Raw genomic sequence first — 21,092 nt, forward strand, 5'->3', positions numbered from 1 at the left:
CATTCAGTTCACTCACTTCACTGTCTCCTTCTCCTTCTCTTCCCTCATAAACCTCTCTTCCTCCAATTTTTTTTTCCTTTCAGCTCAGTTCACCTTCACCATGTCAACTTCTAGACCAGCCCGTAATTCTGATGCCCCTGCCTCTACCCCTGTCCCTGCCCCTGCCCCTGCCCCTGCCCTTGCCTCTGCCTCTGCTGGCCATGCTGCTGGAACTGCTGCTCGTCCTACAGCTGCTGTCCGTGCCACTAGGATTGATTTAGGGTGGAAATATGTTAGTGCTGTAGAAGAGGGAAATAACAATGACACCATATGTAATTTTTGTGGAAAAATTATGAGAGAAGGAATTACACGGGCAAAGGAGCACTTAATGATTAAGCCTGGGAATGTTGCTGGATGTAAAATGGTCCCAAAGGATGTTATTGCTGAATTATGGGAGTTCTACAACCAGAAAAAAATCGAGGAAGACAAAGTTCTATGCCGGTAAGCACTGAGGAACATAGTGTCAATGCTAGGGAGCTTGATTTAGATAGTTTGGGTTTTGGATTGTCCGAGGAAGATGCTCAAGGAATTGATGAAATTCCAAATCCAACTCCAATGGCAGCAGCTAGAGGGGGGGCAAGTTCTATGAGAGGTCCAATGGACTTGTTTATGAAAAGACCCGAAACTGCCATTGCAAGAAACAAAAAGGAGAAACAGAGGCAACAGAATATCAAGGAAGCATGTAATAAGGAAGCGGTTCGTAGAGTTCATCGATACATAGCCCGATGGTTCTAGCAAGCTGAGATTCCATTGAATCCAGTAAGGTTGAAGAGTTTTCAAGAAATGTTGTGGGCTGTTGGAAGCTTTGGTCCTAATTTACCTGCTCCCACTTATCATGCTCTAAGGGTGCCACTCCTTAATGAGGAATTAGAATACACCAAAGACTTGTTGAAGGGTCATAAGGAACAATGGAAAAGTTATGGTTGCTCTATTATGTCAGATGCTTGGACGGATAAGAGACAACGGAGCATTATCAATTTTCTTGTAAACTCTCCTGCTGGGACAATGTTTTTGAAGTCTATTGATGCCTCTGATTATGTGAAGACGGGTGAAAAAATGTTTGAGCTTCTTGATGGTATTGTTGAGGAAATTGGGGAACAAAATGTTGTTCAAGTTGTAACTGACAACGGGAGCAACTATGTTCTAGCCGGTAAGTTGCTGATGGAGAAAAGACCGAATTTGTTTTGGACCCCGTGTGCTGCCCATTGTTTGGATTTGATGCTTGAAGACATTGGGAAGTTACCATTAATCCAAAAAACCATAAAAAGTGCTATTTCTTTGGTTAGCTTCACTTATAGCCATTCTAGCACTTTATCCATGTTGAGACAATTCACAAATGGCAAGGAATTGGTGAGGCATGCAGTCACCCGATTTGCCACTTCATTTCTCTCTTTGGAAAGGCTTTATGAGGAGAAAGGAAATCTAAGAAGAATGTTCACTTCGGATGAGTGGGTAAGGAATAAGTTGTCAAGGGAGGCAAAGGGGAGGGAGGCAACAAAGATTGTTATTAGGCCCTCCTTTTGGAATCATGTCAAGTACACCCTTAAGATCATGGGGCCTCTTGTTCGGGTGCTTCGACTTGTTGATGGGGAGAAGAAGCCGCCAATGGGTTATATATATGAAGCAATGGAGAAGGCAAAGGAATGCATCATGAAAATATTTTCTAATGATGTGAGCAAATATTCTGAAGTTTTTAAAATCGTTGACAACAGATGGAATTGCCAACTTCATCGTCCGTTGCATGCAGATGGTCATTTTCTGAATCCAGAGTTGTTTTATGATAATCCTCGCATTGAATTGGATTTAGAAGTTACAAAGGGATGGTTTTAGTGCATCACTAGATTGGTGCCAAGTATAGCTGTGCAAGAGAAGATATTGGAGGAGCAAACACTATATAAGGCCGGCTATGGACTTTTTGGATCATCCTTTGCAAAATCTCAGAGGAAAAAGATTTCACCCGGTAAGATTGTTATAAATTTTACAAAACTTTATAAATTTAGTTCGATTAAAGGCTTAGACAAATTTATTTTAATTTTATAGCATTTTGGTGGCGGACATATGGGCATGAGGCTCCAAACATGCGAGACCTTGCTATCAAGATCTTGAGCTTGACTTGTAGTGCTTCTGGATGTGGGCGCAATTGGAGTATATTTGAGCATATTCATACTAAGAAAAGAAATAGGCTTGATCATGAAAGGATGGAGAGTTTGGTCTTCATAAAGTATAACCAACAACTCATCGAGAGGTACAACCTTAAAGATGAAGTTGACCCTATTGCATTCAATGACATTGATGAGTGTAATGAGTGGTTAGTGGGAGAAATTGGGACTGCCACCTTTCGAGATGACGATAATATGGATGATGATGCTGATTTGGTTCATCAAGATGACAACACTTTGAGTTGGAACCTTGTTTTTGAAGCAATGGGAGGACATGAGCCTACAACATATACTAGAAGACAACAAAATAAAAAAAGAAAAGAACCTGCAACTGCAAGAGGTGGTGCAAAGGGTGGACCAAGTGGGTCTAAGGCTTCAAAAAAGGAAAAAGAAAAGCAGTAATTGTGGAAGAGGAAGAAGAACCAGAATTTGAAGATGAAGAGGATTCTGAAAATGAAGAAGAACAAGAAGAGGAGATTCAATTCAATGATACTGAATCAGAGGATGATGAGGGGGTAGAGGGACACGATAATAATCGTGTTAATTTGGATGAATTTGATGAGAGCTAGAATGTAGATGGTTTATAGTTATTATGTTTTATGTCTTCTATTTTATGGCTTGCTTATGACTTTTGAGTTATGATTTGAACTTGATGTTATATTTATTTGCTAAATTTGCTACTATATTTGCTATATTAATTAGATGTTTTATGACTAGAAAGTTGCTTATATAGATAGATTTTATAGTTTATTATATTTGCAATTTTTCTGCATGTTTTTTTGCATATATATGTGTATTTTAGGTAATCCGCCATTTTCGCCATTTTCCGTAACGCCATCTGCTATAACTTTATGGCGGATTTTTGGCTCACCGCCATTAGCCGCCATCCGCAATCAAAAACTATGGGTGAGACACCAGCTCCACTTCAGGAATTAATGTGATCGGCGTATCATTAATGTTACGGACATCTGACATATTCTCAATGATTTTACCAACCATACGACATAAATCAGATCCAACAACATCCCAATTTCGTCGATAAAAAATAGCTTGTAAGTCGCCTTTCCATGGGCTTTAAGTGGACCCATACTAAAGAAGGAGTCTTTGATCTCAGATGAGTGAAATTAGCTCCAACACTAAGAAGCTCTTCTGGACTAAGCTTGGGAAAAGCTTAATTAATCTCAAAAGGTCTGTCCGGAGCGTCATCCATGTAAAGTCTCTGATAAAAATTGGTAACGATATTTTCTAAAGGTGTTTGCTCTAGCATCCAATTCCCTTAATCATCTTACAACTTCTCAGTATTATTTATCCATCTGCGAGCCATCATTGTGCCGTGGAAATATTTAGTATTATGGTCCCCATATTCAATCCAATTAAGCATTGAGTTTTGAAACCATAGAAGCTCCTCTTGCATAAGAATCTCCCCATACTGATCCCCTAACCTTCCTTGCAAGTCTTAAAGAAAGCGATTAGGACTTCCACTGAGACTATTCTGAATACATTGTAGTCTTCTGAGAATAGTATACTTTCTCTTATGTATGTGCCTAAACACATGGGAATTCCTAACTTTTAAAGAATTATGAAACTCTTCTAAGCACGCATTCCAAGGTAAATGATTATTTAAGATACTTTTAACCATATTATCAAACTCTGGATGACTAAACCAAGCTGCTAAAAACCTGAATGGTCGTTTATCCCGATTGGGTAAGGGAGGAACCTGTAACTGCAAACAGAGGGGAGAATGGTCCAATTTAAGCATGGGAAAATGGTGAACGAACGCACTAGGAAAAGCAATTTGCCACTCAAGCGCTGCTAACCCCTAATCAAGCCTCTCCATTAAGCTTCCTCTCTTTCAGGTGAAAGGCGAACCTGAATACCCCAAATTGATGAGTCCACAGTTAGAAATACAAGAAATAAACTCATAACATGCTCCTCCAAACTAATTAGGAACACCACCAGTCCTCTCAAAGTCATGCAATAGAGCATTGAAGTCCCCTATGGTACACCATGGGAGATTACTACTACCTCTCAGGACATGCAAGCTCTCCCATAAATAATTCTAAGATGTATATGTGGGCTAACAAAGTTCTCCGTTATTAAGAGCCATTGAATAGAATTCTTCTCTTTAACTTTTATATGCACAAATTGAGAGCCATGGTAAAGAATCTCAATATCTCAAAAAGTTTTGTCGCAAAGCACCCAAATACCACCCGATTGACCCTATCCTCTTCCACAAAACTCTCATTGAACCCCATATTATCCTTCACAGCTTTGCCTTGAAAACCACTAATGTGCGTTTCAACCAGAATCAGTAACTTAACATCATAATTCTTTCTCAAATCTCTAATTAGGGTAGAAAAACCTTTACCTTTTGCTCCCCGAAAATTCAAAGAGACAATATTCATGGTTATCCGAAAGTAAAGACGAGCCACTAAAGACCCAAAATTAGACCGAAGCAAAAGCATTCAATTTCCATGGAGGCATCTTCCGAGAACATCAGTTCCTTTCCTTTCGCCTTTTTTCTACTCACTCCAACACTCTCATCCAGTGGTTTGTCTGGTGGCCCAATGGTAACTCCATCCATAAGTCTTGCAGAGCTTTCCAAAAAAGAGTTAGGGCATTAGATGGGGAGGGGGGAGGGGCGGTTATTGTCCATGTGGCTAATTTTGACGGCTTGATTCTTCTTCATAAAGTTGAAGGCTTCCTATTGTTTCTTCTCGAGATTCCTCATTCTGGCAAGCATGTCCATCTCCATCTCCATCAGGTATGAGTTCTTGAGTTTCAAAGAGGAGTTCTCATTCATTTTTTGGGATTTGGCATTTTTTTTTATGGAACAAGCCTTTTTGGAACCTTGGAATTTTTTTTCCGCACCAAGGCATAAGGTTTTTCTAACTTCAGGCTTACTTGTTTGGTCTTTTATTTGGGTTTGTTTTGGGTGCGGCCCATCTTGCATGGTTTCAATATGAGTACCTTGTACACGTATGTCCTTGTCACTACGAGATTCACCTCTTTCTTCGTTCAGAATATCAAAACACGATCCCTCTCTTTACTATTGATCGAATTTTCTTTAGCACTTGCCTTATTCGAGTGTGATTCTTTTCCGAAATTACTCCTTCAATTTTTAGTCAAAATCTTTTCTTGCTTCTTCCTGATTAGTCGTTTGACATCATCCAAGGCCCAAAATCGGGAGGACTTTGATTGGCCTTAACTTTCTCCCCCAAATCGGGACTTTTCTGAATGATGTTTTCCATCAGAGAGCTAGTCCATCCCTTCGCTGGTCTATCCCCTCCTTGGTTGGATGCAGCGACCAAACTCGGTTGCTGGGTCTCAATGACGACGACTTCAGAGCACTGATCCGCCTTGTGGCCATATTTGCCACATGAAAAGCATATAAGGTGCAAACTTTTATATTTAATGTAAGATTATTTCCCAGAACAGAGATCTAGGAACTAACTTCCCTGTCAGATTGATTTCAACGCAAATCCTTGCAAACCTGCCTCTAGAGTGAATGGACGTAGTTTGATCAATCTTTAGCATATAACCAATAACAGAACCAATCCTCCATAAAAAGCAGTGGTTATACAACTCAATTGGCAGATTAGGGATTCTGACCTATACCGCAAGTTTTCTCACCATACTCTTCGCGGATAGGAAAAAGACCTTTAACGTTGGACGATTAGATAATACATAACAATTATTCATAGACCTCTAAAGAGAGTATGAGAATAATCCTTTTCTTTTAAAAAGTGCACCAAAAAATAGTCACGATCCATATGTATGTGGCTTTTATCGTATCGTTATTCACCCAATCCCTATGAAAACGTTACTCCATGAATGCAAGACCTACTCTCTTTTCAAGGAGTTTCATCATTAAAACCGTCTTCCATGACTTACAGTCTTACACCATTCGTCAAATTCATCCTTAAACACAGGAATCACCGGACACAGATCGAAGGGTTTACTCCTCTCTTGGGATACTTCTGACCATCATACCCAGAGAAGATAAAAGCGAGTCCTTGTACGAGACTGACCTGTTTTTTGTTGATCCATTTGGCTCCTCCATGGTAGTATCCATAGTCCCCACTCTCATTCAAATCTATCCCTTCCCGATCCTTAACCTTCTTAGTACTCCTTTGCACCAAGTCCGCCTCATAGTAGAGCTCTCTTCCGTAGAAGCACTCGTCTTAAAAGTCTTTTTCCATGACATATATATAAAACCAAAAATTCATCAAAACAAAAACAAGCCAATATTCCTACACACCAAAATTCATGTAACGTAGAAGCAAAAGAAGTGGATATAACAGACAAGACGCCACTTGCGTTAACGTTTAATAAGACGATAATGATGACGAAGATATTAATTAGCATCAACGGTCACAAACAAACCAAATGTGGCGCTACATGCTTCCGTTCCGTCTCCGTTAAACTTAAAACTATTTCAAGTTTTCAACACTTCACCTCTTTTTTTTTTTTTCTTCTTCTCTTTCTTTCTCACTCAGATTAAGTTAAAGCCTCACACTCTCAATTCAATTTCTTTCACAAAAATAAAATTAAAATAAAATAAAAATAAATGGCTGCCACACTTTCCGTCCGGCCCGACCGCCTCTCATCCGGTTCATCCTTCCCCGGACATCCGGTTCGCCGACTCGACGGAGTTCCACTCGGAAAGCCGATCGTCACCGAACCATGGCGTGGCGCCGCTCCCCTGCAGACGAGGTACTGGAGGAGGCTAGCGCGGCCGGCGAGGACGGTGGCGCCGGTGCAGGCCGGGTCGAGAGCGGACGACTCGTCGGCGCCGTTCGAGATGTCGGTGGAGAGCGCGCTGAAGCTGCTCGGAGTGTCGGAGGGAGCTTCCTTCGAGGACATACTCCGCGCCAAGAACTCCATCGTCGCTTCCTGCAAGGGCGACCACGAAACTATCAAGCAGGTTCTCTTCTTCTTCTTTCTTCGATTTATTTGATTGTTTTTAATTTTCTCGCGAGTTTAGGATAATTCGAAACGGTTATTCGGTGATTCTCATTCGCATTTTAATAATCACCTCCTATTGTGTGGTATATATTAGAAAACTATAGATTTTGGTTTATAGGTCTGAATTTGCTTGCAGTGGTTTAAATTGCGTTAGATTATGTTGTCATGATAAGGGAGTTAAAAAATTGGATGGATGAGTGGTTAACGGCTTTAACTGATTTTAGATTTACTAGGGATTAGGGAACTTTACTCTTTAAGTTAGGTAGTGTGTAATTTATGTGAATAATTCAGCTGATTTATATGGTTAATCAATTGCCCAATGATTAATAGTTGAGTTAGTTCAATAATTTGGTTGAATACATGTATGTGAAGTATCAGTACACAATGTCTCTATGCAGCTATATCATAAATGAATGTGATTTTTATTTTGTGGCGTTCTTTTTCCACGTTGTAATCTCTGTGTTTGGGTTATGTGTGTAATAAGAGGCCTAAAGGAATGATGGGGATTACTCCATCTTACAGTTTATATGAACATGAAGCCATGCACTATTCTGTTTGCCTTTGATTTTTTTTTTTTTTATTATAAGGTCAGTACTTTTGTGTTGTTATGCCGCGGGTTGGCATCGAATTTGTTAATATCTCGCTTTTTCGGTTATGGTTTACTCTCTTATGAATCTAGATGAAGTGTACTCCCTTATCGATGCATTTGGTGGGATTTTCTTTTTCTAGGTTGAGGCCGCGTATGACATGTTGCTTATGCAGAGCCTAAGCCAGCGGCGAGCAGGAAAAGTAGTGAACAGCAGTGTTCGCTATGCTGATGTCAAACGTGTTAAGTCCCCAGCTGTGGGATCAATGCCTCAATGGTTGCAATCCACCATGAAGAATTCCCCTGTTTCAATTGTGTCACCTTCCACTAGTGATTTAGGCTTACAAGCTGGAGTATATGGTGCATTGATGGGTTTAACCTATATCAACGGGACTTCTACACCCTCTGCTGGTTATGCTGGGGCTGATGTTCCTGGACTTATCTTGGCTGGTAGCTTTGGAGCTTCTCTGTACTTCATGACCAAAAAGAATGTTAAGTTAGGTAAGGAGACTGATTGTCAGGTTGTTACATTGCAAAATAATTTCTGTTTCATAAGTATTTCCTATTGACTTGAATGTTGGAAGGCCAAAATGTGTGGGAAAACAAGAGGAAAGGAAAAATTCTGAGTTTTATTACCTTCTTTACTTTGTTTAAACTGTAAAATGAAGACTGATATGCAGATGAAACCAATGAGGGCTATGAATTAACTCCATCTCTTGGATTTTCTGAAAACAGTTTTTTGATGTAGGATTTTGTTCTGCTTGTTGTCTAGGTTACTTTCTGACCTAATGCAACTATTTTTTACATAATATAATCATCCGTGATAAAATATTTAGAGAAAGTTATAAGTTAAGCTTATAGTTATCCATAAAAGCACCTTCTGTGCTGAACTTCCTCTTGCATTGTAATGAGTCCTGGAATACACAATCAATAACTGCCATGTTAGTGTGGCTATTACATCAGACCTTATCCGAAGAATGAGACCAACCTATTGTTTTGACTTCATTTTATATGTTCTTCCAGCTTTCCAGTATTGAATGTAAAAGAGACTGGGTTTACAGGAAAAAGATTGTAATTTTGGTGCTGCTAATCTTAATGTTGGTTACTCCTGTTTAGAGTATGTCACATGAGGAGGGCATTATTTACTAAACATGAAGATTATGCCAATGAAAATGGTTGTCTCTGGAGGACTTAGAAGTTAGAACTATCAAATAAATGTGGCAGTTAATGTAGTTGAAAAAGGTGATCACCTTGACAAATGACAAATGGTTGCTTCTAGCTGTGGGTGATCCTGTCAGACCTTTTGCCTCTTTCTTCCAACTCTGTTTAATTCTTATGGATTATCATAACCACTATTCTTTGAATTCTCAATTTGCTCTTTTTTACATTGTTCTTATCTATTTTTTGCAGGGAAGGCTACAGTTATTACCATAGGAGGGCTCATAGCTGGTGCAGTAGTAGGATCGGCTGTAGAGAACTGGTTGCAGGTAGATATTGTCCCATTTATGGGCATTCACTCCCCTGCTGCTGTTGTTAGTGAAATCATAATTATTTCTCAATTCTTGGTTTCTCTGTACCTAAGGTAGAGATAGAAAAACACATGACCATGTATTAAAATGTGAAATTGTAATTATTTATTTGCTTGCAGCATGATCATACCCAAAGTTTTTTTCTTTAATCTTTTTCCCTCCCCTTAGGATGTGAAATCATTGAATATGTACAAAACTTTGAATAGAATGTAGCTGCTTATCTTGGCAATTAGCAACCATGAAACTTATATTGGATGGAGGGAGATGTATGATCATTATTGTTTAGTAAGCATTTTGCAATTCCATATTGATTTCTTTATTGTTTAATAAGCATTTTGCAAACTTATATATATGGGGCATATTTTGTTTGGGTGTGGGTTGAAAATTTGTGTTGGTATTTACATAATCTTTTGAAATTGAAATGTATTATTTGGTTTCCAATAATGCCTCACGTATGAAGTGTTTTTCTAGGCAGAAAGGAGCGTTAAATATTACCTTTTAATCTTTTATGAACAATCAAAGAAATGAGCAAAAATATGTTATAATGGCCCAAGCAAACAAAAGGAAAGTTAGCTTTGTAGATGGTGCGAAATTGGATTAGTAACTTAAAAAGATGGCAAAAATATGGTTCCTGGAGAACACTACTATTCATAATATTTTATACTTGAGCTTCTATGCTACCTTGGCTACTACAGATTTCAAAGATATCCACCCTTTTAATCCCATACAATCTGCATTTTCTTGATCTCTTACCTTCTAATGGTGAATACGGGAACAATATAATACAAATATTTAAACTAGAAAAAAATGCCAAGTGCCAACTAATACCTTAAATAATAAAATTGATGTCTCAGCGAGCTGCTTCGACACAAACACCACACAAATAATAGTATCATAATTACATAAACCATTACAACACAAATATATCTCAACCTCACTACTCACTAATCTAATGCAGTTATTGTCCATTTTTGTTGCAATTTTCAGCATTGCAGCCATCACCCTCTATATACCCAATGTTCCCAACCTTGTCACCATTTTCACTGCAAGCAACAAGCTCATTGTACATTCTCTGTGATGCTTTGGAGAACTCGGTTAGGGATTCAAACACCAAAGAGAATCCAGATTGCAATCCACGTAGTGTTATCCTTTGTGTTTCTTGCATGCAACTTTGATGCTTCTCTTTCTCTACCTCCAGTTTTCTTCTCAGTGTCTCCAACTGATCATCATTCTTCTCCATCAAGCTTTCTTCTTGATCTTGATCATGATTACTTCCCGCCTCTGGTTTCGGGTCCATTACTTGCAACTCAAGCAACTTCATCTTTGAATCTTTATGCAAACTTAACGACCTTCTTTCCAAGTCTTTGGCTAGGCTATCTACTTTCCTTTTCTGCTGCAACTCTTCACCCTGCTGATGCCAAAGAGCTCTCACATCCTTCGCCACGCTTTTCAATGCAAGCGATACCATTTTGTCGGGTAACTTTTGCAGGGAATTTAACCAATTGCTGCATATCACAAGTAGTGGTGGCCCATTGGCTTGATGATATGGCATGGGTACATCTTTGCTTCTCGAGTAGAATTCAACTTCTGGGACTATAAACTTGCTCAGCCAACTGTGAAGAGCTTCAACATATGCCTTTTGAGCAGCAGTGTACTCTCTAAAACACATTCGCCAGTTTTGAAGCTGTGTTTCGAGCTGAAGAGTCGCCAACCGGTGAGATTGATTGCAGAATTTCCCGAATGTGGGACATGTGAAAGACTTCACTTCAGAAAGAATCATCTTCTGAGTTTCATGGGATTCCAACATAACTTTCCACGATTGTGTCAAACTGCATACATTGCATTAGGAAAACGGAAAATAAGAAACCAACCAGTCTCAAAATTGTTGAGTCCATTAGTTTCCAGTAGTATATATTATCTCACCCTTTCAATAGTTCAACAATTTGAGGCTGTAACTCTTCATCTCTCATTTTCTGAATTCTTTTTGAGATCGATTCTGCACGACGTATTGCAACCAAGATACCAGCATATAGATCTTTCGCAGCAGCTTTCGTTTTGTCCATACTAGTTTCATCATCTCCTTTAACATTTTTGTTTCTCAACTGTGCACACTTTTTCTCATAATTTTTCCTGATGTTATCTCCAGCCTAATGAAAATTTCTCGGTGTCAACTCGAATGCAAGATGGGACAAAAGAGGAAAACAAGGCCAGGAAGCAGGATTGTAAAATCTATTACATATTCCAAAGTATCGATCACAAAATATTAACACAAGCTATAATATTCCAACTAGTAATTATTGTGGATATGTTTTCATCACCTTTCTAAGTATGCTTCTGAGGAAGCAGAACATGATAAATAATGCAGATGATTCAACTATAAGCGATATCATCATTGTAAAACAGAAAGTATAACTTCAAGCAGAAGTAGTACCATACCTTAACCTCCTCAAACAACTTCTTTTCCCATTCATATAACCTTCCTAAGGTTAATAAATGACTTCCTGAATCCATTCCACCATAATCATCAAAGAGATCATTCTTATATTCCACCCAAGTTGATGAATTTTTCGTATCCGAAACCACAAGACTCTTGCATGAGGATGGCCTAGATGACATGGACTTCCATGTTATTGCCTGAATAAGTTTGGTCGAACTTTCTGCATTAACATCACATGTTGTTTAAACTTTCTCAAGGCATAAATAACAGTGAAGTGCAAGTGAAAGAGGATCATAAAAAGTGCATCAATGTATCATTTTCAAGAATCATAGAGATGAAATAAGCAACTAAAGTGCACAAATCATACCCTATAAATCATACCCCAGTATTTTGTAAATATTCCTATAAACAAATCACATAAATTTTTCTGAGATAACAGAAAGAAGACACAGTGAAGAGAAGGAGGCACCTTTTATTTCATCCAAACTAGAATGAAGTGGAATCCTATTAGCCTCAAGCATCTTTGTTAGATCCTTTCCAGAATCATAAGCCCTCACAAAATGATCTTCAATGTCCTTCAAAGCCTCAAGAAGTTCTCTCCCTTCACCTTCTGTCTCAAGAACAGCAAGCCCTCTCTGCTCACCTTCATCCACACCCTTCACACTCTCACTCACCACGTGCTCCTCACGTGCACTATTCCTCTTCTTCTTTTTCTTATTCTTCTTCTCTTCAAAAACATTCACCACCACCTTGCTCACATCAACAACCTCCTCTTCTCCTTCTTCCTCTTCTTCTCTTTCTAGTACTTCTTCTTCTAATTCTGGAATCCCTTCCTCCTCCCTCACCACCCTCAAATCATCATCTGAGTTCCCCCGGTATCCACTGATAACCTCATTGGTTCTCATAACATCAAAAGGGTTGAAGAAATCCCACCCAAAATCCCTCTGTGGTGATGGCATTGAAGCTGCCATAGGCATAGACATAGGCATAGGCATGTGCATGTAGTAGTACTCACATGGCTGCTGTTCTTGTTCTTGTTCTTGTTGCTGCTGCTGTTGTTCATCTTGCACTTGTTCTCTCTTACATTGAGCTTCTTCTTCTTCAACCTTGTCCTCCCTCTCTTCCTCAGAACAAGAAGTATTGCATGAGCCACAAGGTGGTGAAGCAGCAATGGCTTCAACATGCTTTGTCTCTGATGGAGTCTGTTGAAGGAACATGGGGTTGGTTATCACATTCTGAGAGGGAGGAGGAGGAGGAGGAGGAGAAGAAGGAGGGAAAGTTATGAGGAAAGGTGAAGAAGGAGAAGAATGGCGTGCAACAAAGAGTTTAATGGAAGCAGCAACAGCATAGAGAGAATGAAAGTACTTGCAATGTGCCTCAGCAAGTTCATATCTTTTGTCCACTGCTAACTTTAACTGCTTCTTTCTCTCTCTACACATGGACACCACTTCTTCTTCTTCCTCTAGTTTTGATGCTACACACCCCATTCTCTCTCTCTTAATGTGAAAAAAGAAGATGGGGGGTGTTTGAAGTGTTTTCTTAGAACACTACTTTTGGAAGATGGAGGGAGAAAGGTTTTTGCTTTATGAAATGTGGTGTTGTTTTCTCTGACAGAGAAAAGGAGAGAGCTTTCCCAGATATGAAGAAGGAGAAGGAGAAAGAAAAGGAGCAAGTTCAAAGAAACAAAAAAAAGTGCTTTTTTCTTTTCTTTTGCCTAGTTTAACGTGTGACAATAAAACCATTACATTCCTCTTTTTGTTCATGCCAAACAATTAAAAAAGCAAAAAAAAAAAATAATGCAGATAGTTACAACTTACAACCCTTTTCATCTATCTATCTCTCCAGTTTTTTCAGCAGCTATTTCACTTCTTCTTCTTACTTGTTAACATTAACAACAATAGCATGGAGCTACAAGGAACAACAAGAAAAGCAAAAGGAAAATACACACAAAAAAATAGTAAAATGAGAGTTTATTAGATATTAGTGACTTAGCTTATCAATGAAATAATGTAATCCTTGAAAAGAGTAGCATTAACAGCAAATATGATTAATAAAAGGAAGAAGTGCAAGTGTGTGAGTTGAGAGAGAGAGAGAGAGAGAGAGAGAGAGAGAGAGAAAAGAAGGTAGGGGCTCGAGAAAGAGAAAGAATGACATAAAGACAGGCTTCTAGTGTTTGGCAATTTGCAGATTTTGCACTTGATCACTTGCCTACTATACTAAACCATCCAATGAAATTTTTTTTTTCAAATATTTATATGATAAGAAAGTATAATTTAAAAATCGTTAAATTTGTATTTTATATTATAAGTTTCATTATTTTAATTTGAAAATAACTAAATATTTTTTATTTTATATTTTTTATTTTAAGAATTAGTTTTTATCATTAACTCATTCAATAATATTTTTTAGTATATACTCAAATAGATTCTTAAAGAATTTTGTGTTAGACATTTAACGCTTTTGTCTATAAATTTTTTTTTATTACATTAAATTTTTTTAATTTTTCAAAAATAATATATATAAGTTTTCATTTTAGTCAAATTTATTATTTTTATTTAAACAAACAGGTCTTAGAATATATAATAGAATGAATTACATGTATTATTTTTATAAAGTTTAAAAACTTTAACATAATAAATTTTTTTAAGGATAAAAATATCCGGCGCAAAATATTTTAAGAATATATTTTTATTTATTTTAAATTTCTAATTTCAAACTTTGAAAAAATTGTGAATTTTTTTTATGATTAATTCTTATTTTAGTTAGATTTTATCAATTTTTTTTATGTAAAAAGCGACAATTTAAGCTTTAGAATTAAAAGAGCAATATTTGGATACTAAATGAATGAAGGGGAGAAAAGAAAAGGTGTAAGTTAAAAATTAAAATGATATAAAAATAGTAAAATTATTTTTTAAGTTTCTAAACAATAAATACTAATAAAGATCTGGGGGTTTAAAAGCATCAGAAGCACAGAGAGATTAAAAACAAGGGTGAAGTTAGACTGAAATAATATTGTTGGATACACTTGATTAGTTGGACTGAGAAATTAGCTTATTAAAATTACATTAGCTTATCTTTCTCTAACACACAATATTTTTTGGATGTATATTGAATTTAGATAAATTATTATTTTAAATGTTAGATTACCATATAAATTATTAGAGATCAATTTTGGAGTAGTAATAAAAAGGTTAATATCATATTAAAAATGTTAAGAAAACTTATCTTAAAAAGAATAGTGGGAAAAAAAATTGTTTGGATGAAGATGGAGGAAGAGGTTGTGACTTGTGAGTAAAAAGAGGAGTCAAACACATTAAAAAAAAGTCATTTTCCACTTAACCACAGGATGGTTTTGTCCGTAAATGGTGTCTGTGTCTCTCTCACTCTATCTTGATTTTTTTTTTTTTTAATTAAGGTAGTCTTTGTCTTCTAATCATATAATGAGAGAATAATTGTATATTTAATCATAAACTAAATTCTGTTTGGGTTGAGTAGTTAGTAGTAAGTAGATAATGCCAGTGTCAGAACTGTCACAAATTTACCTCCTTTCCTGCCCCACTATATGCCTTATGCCATTGCCACTAGATTTTGTCACTAGTTTTTTCAGGTGTGATCTTAGATTTGATACATTATAAGATATGTTTGGTTTTAGGGTTAAGATAATAGAGATAGAAATAGAACTTTTTTTTATATATTTATGTTTTGTATTTAGATAGGATAAAAGATAAGGACATGTAAAAATAACTAAAATTATCATTTTTAATTGAAAAAAAAAAAAAAAAAAACATTCCATATTATTTTTTTCTCTCTTCTAATAATAACAACTTCATGTTCTTTTATCCATATTTAAATTGGGGTGAATCTGTTTTCTTTCCTTAATGGCCAGTAGTTATTTTTATTTCATTTAATTCAATGCTAACTAAACCAAACAATCGGAAGGCTTTCCCACAAACCAAGATAACAATTTCCAATAATAATAATAATAAGATAGAGGGTGAGAGCCCTTTGGGCTTTTGCCAAATGCCAAGGGCTAGGATTAAATGTAATCAATGCTAACTTAGTTCATAACCTTCTTATTTATTAGGCCCCATCAGAAATTGGTCAAATCCATTTGATCAATTTAATTTAAAATTAAGATTTTATCATATAGATTTAGCTTTTAGAAAAAGTTGTTACTTTTAAACAGCCAAGCATTTTTAAATTTAAAAAAAAAAAAAACTTAAATTTGTATCTTTTTTTAACAATGAACTCATTTTTATAGTTTTAAACAGACTAGCCCAACAAACTAAATGGACCTCATTTACCTGTTTTTTTTTATAGTTTTATGTTATTATAATTATTAACAGGTATTCCTATATCTTTGACTATATATAAAATAGTAGTTTGAAATAGATGCAATTCCTTGAGGAGTGTAAGATAGTCATTTGACCATGAAAACATGCTTGATATTTACATGGTGATTTTCATCTCTCTCTCTCTATATATATATATATATCATATCATATCTAGGACCTGAAACAATTATCTATAGCTAAAATGAAAGCATTACTGGACTTAACAACATTTGACAAAATGAAACTCTTACATACAATGGTCATCATCATTATCAAATCTCTTCTGCCCTTTTTGGTTTTGAGAGAGAACCTAAACATGAGTGTATATTAGTTTTCTACCAAGTTACAGTTCACATTCAAAAGAATTGAAGTGCTGCTCCTCTCATTGCTATTTCAAGATAAACTGGTTGGTATTCACACAACAAAGAAAGAAGATAAAAAAGATGGATGCAACTTCTTCTTCTTAGTTCAGGCACCACCATTCTCTGTTGGTGTAGTACAAGGTGCCAGTGTGTTAGGGGGCAAGTTAATTCCACCCCCTCTGATAGAAACACTAGGAAACTTGCCGGCGCTTGCCCTACTAGCGAGATTCGAATCCAGGTAGACAACAATCACGGTGATATCGTCGTGGAAATGCCGGCGAACTCCACGGTCGATCTTCTTTAAGTCCGAATATCTCATTTCTCTTTTCTTTGCTGCTTCTTGTAGCGCAGTTTTGACCAGCCTCCTTGCAATTCCCTGAAATAAGGAACTCAAGATTCTTGAGGAACTTGAAATATCTAATCAAACAAAAAATTCAGTCTTAAATAGCCATAAAAATGCATCCATTTTAGTCTTGGCGGAAGCTCACATATAGTTATTTTTATATAAAGTTGATAGTTGAGATCTGTTAGATGATTTGACATGTTTGACTAAATTATCATTTAACAATTCTCAATTATCAACTTCACATAAAAACAACTGCATATGAATTTTTCCCTTTAGTCTTACTAACAATGGTATGACACTAAATGGTAGAATCTGAACATGTAGTCTTACATTGCGGGGATTATTTTGAACTATATCAACTGCTTCCTGATTGCTAAGGTGCTCCCAGAGACCATCCGATGCGAATATCACAAACTGATCTTGTGGAAGCAATTGATGCACAGATATTGATGGTTCTGAGCTCAGAATTGGCCTCTTGATTGGATCACGGAGTCGAAACTTAGCATATAGAGGTTCTCTATTGAACTCAGCCTTTTTCAAATATACATCACCAATAGATCTCGAAACCTGCAAGGTGAATAGCTTTAGAAGTTATGATGTAGTCCAATTCAACAGACAACAATATTTCCAGTTTTGTTCGGCATGATAAATAATAACAAGACATGACAAGCTAAGAGGTAGCATCGAGAATAGAAATGAAATATCCGACAAGGCGTTATGTTTCGGCTAGAAAAGGCTATATATATAAACTTGCTTTAGCAACAGGAAAATGAATATTATGAAATACAAGTGACTTACTTGAATGAGGCCCTTCACGCGCCATACATTATGCTTTAAAACAACGATATTCGAATCATCGGGGTGCAAAGATTGCAGCTCCTGTCTTACAGACTCTATAGATGCATTGTGTTCTGATGATAACTGCATGGCCAAAACCTCACCAGTTGCCTTGACTACTCTTCCCAAAACAGCCCGGGAATCACCAAGATTCGCTACATAAAGGGTTCCATTACAAATAACACCAACTAGACAGCATGAACCGACAGCTGCTATTTGTGGGTTCAATGGCCACTGTCTGGCAACAAGTGACACAAATCCCTCTTCTGTTGCCTGGAATGCCTTGCGAATTACATCTGGTGACATCGATTGTTGCTCTGCTGTAAATCCTGAAATTTAAATAAGAACATAATATTTGGATCAATTATCATGTAGAGAGTAAAATTTCAGTGCAGATGAATCCATAAAAGGCAAATATGCAGATAAATAGGTATAAACAAGGCAATTTTGTAGACAAGTAGCAAAAATCTTATCTCTCACATATGAAAAACAAGCAGCAGAACACATCTATTTTTAATCTTCCTAAGGCAATCCCACTGTATGCTAGTCGCTAAGTTCGAAAACAAATGTTAGTTACAACTTAGAACATGCTTCAAATTGGAATGCCAAGGAAAATATATGAAACTAACAAGAAAATGCACGACTAATGTAGTATCTTACTCTTGAGATGGTGAAACAGGTGATTATTGATAAATCGTGATGTCTCGGGCCCTCCATGACCATCATAGACGCCAACAAAGGTACCATAAGGGCCAGACTCATTGGAGCTCAAAGTTCCTGATTCAAGCTGACTCTGATCCTCCAGCAGGTTATTGGCTTGTACTACCGCCATCGAAAATTCACCATTCGACTGCTGCCCCAAGTCTTTGTACCACAATAGTCCATCCTGTCTGCCTCCAGCATCAGCACCTCCACGCGTGTATCCTTCCGAACTCGGCCGAAAGCAGGCCCTCAGAAAGCTCATCAACTCCGATAACATCCCTCATCTCACCAAACAACCTTCGAGGATTTCCACATCTATCAACCTCCCCAAGAACAACTCCACCCCAAGATCTTTCATCCACTGAAGTAACAACAGTCCTACACTCTCCACCAATCACACCACAATGATGATGCTCCACTACAAACCACAACAACAACATCAATAAACACATAAAACTAAATCAATAATGTTCCAAGTTCCAACTCCAAAATATAACTCCTACAAGAGGCTTATTACCACTTTATAGGAAATGAACAACACAATCAAACAAAAATTACAACCATGTGCAGCCGCTAAGGATGGAAAAGTTCAACTCAACAAAAGGCGGTTAGAAATTTTTCTTTTCTGTTCTGTTTTTCTTCCAAATGTTCAAAACCCAGTTTTTCTAAGATAAGTAAGTTCCTTGGAAAATCGTAGGTACCCCTGAAGTTCACACGGATAATTAGTATCCATCTTATCCAAAAATGGCAACAAAGTTAACTTTTTCAACAAGCACAAAGCATATTTAGGAAAAACCATAACATATCTACAAAGCAGGAGTTAAGAGAAAAAAATTGGAATTTGGAAAGAGAGATCTCACCCAGTAATTTTGACTAATGATTGAAAGGTATTAGCCGCCACAGAAGAAGAACAAGAAGGATCTAGAAAGAAGAAAAAGGGTAATCAAGGGTGTGTTAAGAGCATTAGATCTATCTCAATCTATATGGATCCATCAAAGATGAGTGGTGGAATGGTATATGAAGATGATGAAATTGTTGTGCAATAAGAGGTGCATGAAAATAAAAAAAGATTGGATTTTTCTCTTCTCTTTTTAAATAGAAAGAGAAAAAGATTAAGACTTTTGAGATTGGAGGAAGTGAAATCCTATTTTTTCTGAAGAAATGAGAGAAAGAGAGAAGAGGGCATAAAAAGAGAGGGGTTTGAAGCCAGCAAAGCAAAGGTCCAGTAATGGGGTCCACATCACTTCACTCTTCAACTAAACTTTACAATGGACAAAGAGTGAGGGGTCAATCAAATACTTCAGGGGTTCTTTGGTCATTTTACTATTCACATTTTCTTTTTCTTTTTTGATAATTTTCTCTTTTAAATACTTATTTTGGAGTTTAATTATAATGCATTAATTGTATAAAGAGTTTTAATGTTTTATAAAGTAAGAAAAAATTAATTTTTTTAAAGTTAAGAGTGAGAGTTAAATCTACGATTTCTAAATAAATATAAAATGAATATGTCATTTGAATTATAAGTTATTGACAAAAATGATACTATTGTCTGATTGTTATTCATTTATTTAAATAATTATTTAAAAAATTAGAATAAAAAATAATTTGTTTTACTTATATAAATATTGATAATTGGATAATAATTTATTATCAAATAAATAAAAACAAAAATACGATGTGTATATTAAAATTAATTACGATATATTTATATATAAATATATGTTATTTATGTTATTTTTAATGTGTATTTTATATTTTAATATATATTTTATTAATAATTAAATTTGATATTTGATTTTAGTCATTTTACTATACACCTAATATATAGTTGATTAACGATTCATTTATTTAAATTATCGTTCATATATTTTTGTTTACTTATTTTCACTTGTTACAAAATTATGAAAAATTAGCATAAAGGAATTTTGATAGTTATCTTTAGAATACTTGTTAAATAGATAAAAAATAAATAACAACTTTTAAAATTGTAATATATAATATGAAATTAAATTTAAAAGATATATTATTGCTTCCACAATAAATGTCCTTAAGCACTTGTTAAACCAAAGCCTCAAATGAAAGAAGAAAACACAATCAAACATATCTTAATCAATCACCAGTTGACCACACAGTAAAAAACACATGTAAATATATTTTTAAATTGAGTAGTAATTACTAATTAATGTTGGTGAAACAATTATTACTTAAAGTCAAACTCACAACGATAAATGAACAAAATTCGATTGTACTGACTTTGTCACCCAAACAAAAAAAAATTAAAAATAAAAGTTACACGTACAAAATAATTTTTCACTACTATAATAATTATACATGATTAATAAATATTTAGTTAATTTTAAATACTAAAAATTAAATTTTAAATTTTAAATATTAAATTTTATATTCTAATTATTCATATCTTCATCCAACAAATAAAGTTAGGATGAATAAGGATAAAAAATCCAACTAAAAGAGGTGGTCTTTATCGTATATTATGGGTGTTCGCGGTACGGTTTGGATCGGTTTTGAGTCAAAAACTCATTCGATCCGATTCAATCCAATTTCAAGCGGTTTGGATTAGATTGGATTTGGGTTTTGTAAATTAAAAAAATTAAATACATATAACAAGTCTTAACATCAAATTTTAAATAATCAACAATAACATAACAAGTCTCAACAATATTTTTAAAAGCCAACGATAACATAATAATAGAAATAAAATTATAGGTTAGTTAAAATAAATAAATAAATAAATAACATTTTGAACATAAAATATTTATTAAATAATAATAA

General features: G+C 35.7%; 3 protein-coding genes and 1 pseudogene across 4 annotated transcripts; 2 read left to right on the forward strand and 2 right to left on the reverse strand.

Moving 5' to 3' along the window:
* The first annotated feature begins 316 nt into the window (after nt 1-316).
* Nucleotides 317-4,822, forward strand: LOC148546882 (uncharacterized; annotated as a pseudogene).
* A 1,768-nt stretch (nt 4,823-6,590) lies between these two features.
* On the forward strand, nt 6,591-9,586 carry LOC107619134 (chaperone (DUF3353)). Its single transcript, XM_016321359.3, has 3 exons — nt 6,591-7,125; nt 7,896-8,253; nt 9,163-9,586. The coding sequence occupies exons 1-3, from the start codon at nt 6,769-6,771 to the stop codon at nt 9,336-9,338; spliced, it is 891 nt and encodes a 296-aa protein (XP_016176845.1). The 5' UTR covers nt 6,591-6,768; the 3' UTR covers nt 9,339-9,586.
* Nucleotides 9,587-10,101: 515 nt separating this feature from the next.
* Nucleotides 10,102-13,837, reverse strand: LOC107619782 (protein ALTERED PHOSPHATE STARVATION RESPONSE 1-like). The gene is made up of 4 exons (XM_016322068.3): nt 12,188-13,837; nt 11,718-11,938; nt 11,205-11,428; nt 10,102-11,110 (listed from the first exon to the last, which is right to left on the reverse strand). The coding sequence occupies exons 1-4, from the start codon at nt 13,203-13,205 to the stop codon at nt 10,240-10,242; spliced, it is 2,334 nt and encodes a 777-aa protein (XP_016177554.1). The 5' UTR covers nt 13,206-13,837; the 3' UTR covers nt 10,102-10,239.
* Nucleotides 13,838-16,267: 2,430 nt separating this feature from the next.
* On the reverse strand, nt 16,268-19,566 carry LOC107618215 (putative protein phosphatase 2C 60). 2 transcript variants are annotated; one of them, XM_088497997.1, is made up of 6 exons: nt 19,160-19,469; nt 18,861-19,002; nt 18,258-18,717; nt 17,559-17,926; nt 17,091-17,327; nt 16,268-16,790 (listed from the first exon to the last, which is right to left on the reverse strand). In XM_088497997.1, exons 3-6 carry the CDS (start codon nt 18,574-18,576, stop codon nt 16,521-16,523), a joined length of 1,194 nt encoding a protein of 397 aa, XP_088354123.1. In that variant the 5' UTR covers nt 18,577-18,717; nt 18,861-19,002; nt 19,160-19,469; the 3' UTR covers nt 16,268-16,520. The 2 variants fall into 2 exon arrangements, with proteins under 2 accessions (XP_088354123.1, XP_016175699.1); XM_016320213.3 differs by lacking the exon at nt 18,861-19,002 and having other exon boundaries at nt 19,160-19,566.
* Nucleotides 19,567-21,092: the final 1,526 nt, after the last annotated feature.

The sequence above is a fragment of the Arachis ipaensis genome, chromosome B9 (assembly GCF_059453495.1).
Source record: "Arachis ipaensis isolate K30076 ecotype BB chromosome B9, ASM5945349v1, whole genome shotgun sequence".
Lineage (NCBI taxonomy): Eukaryota > Viridiplantae > Streptophyta > Magnoliopsida > Fabales > Fabaceae > Arachis > Arachis ipaensis.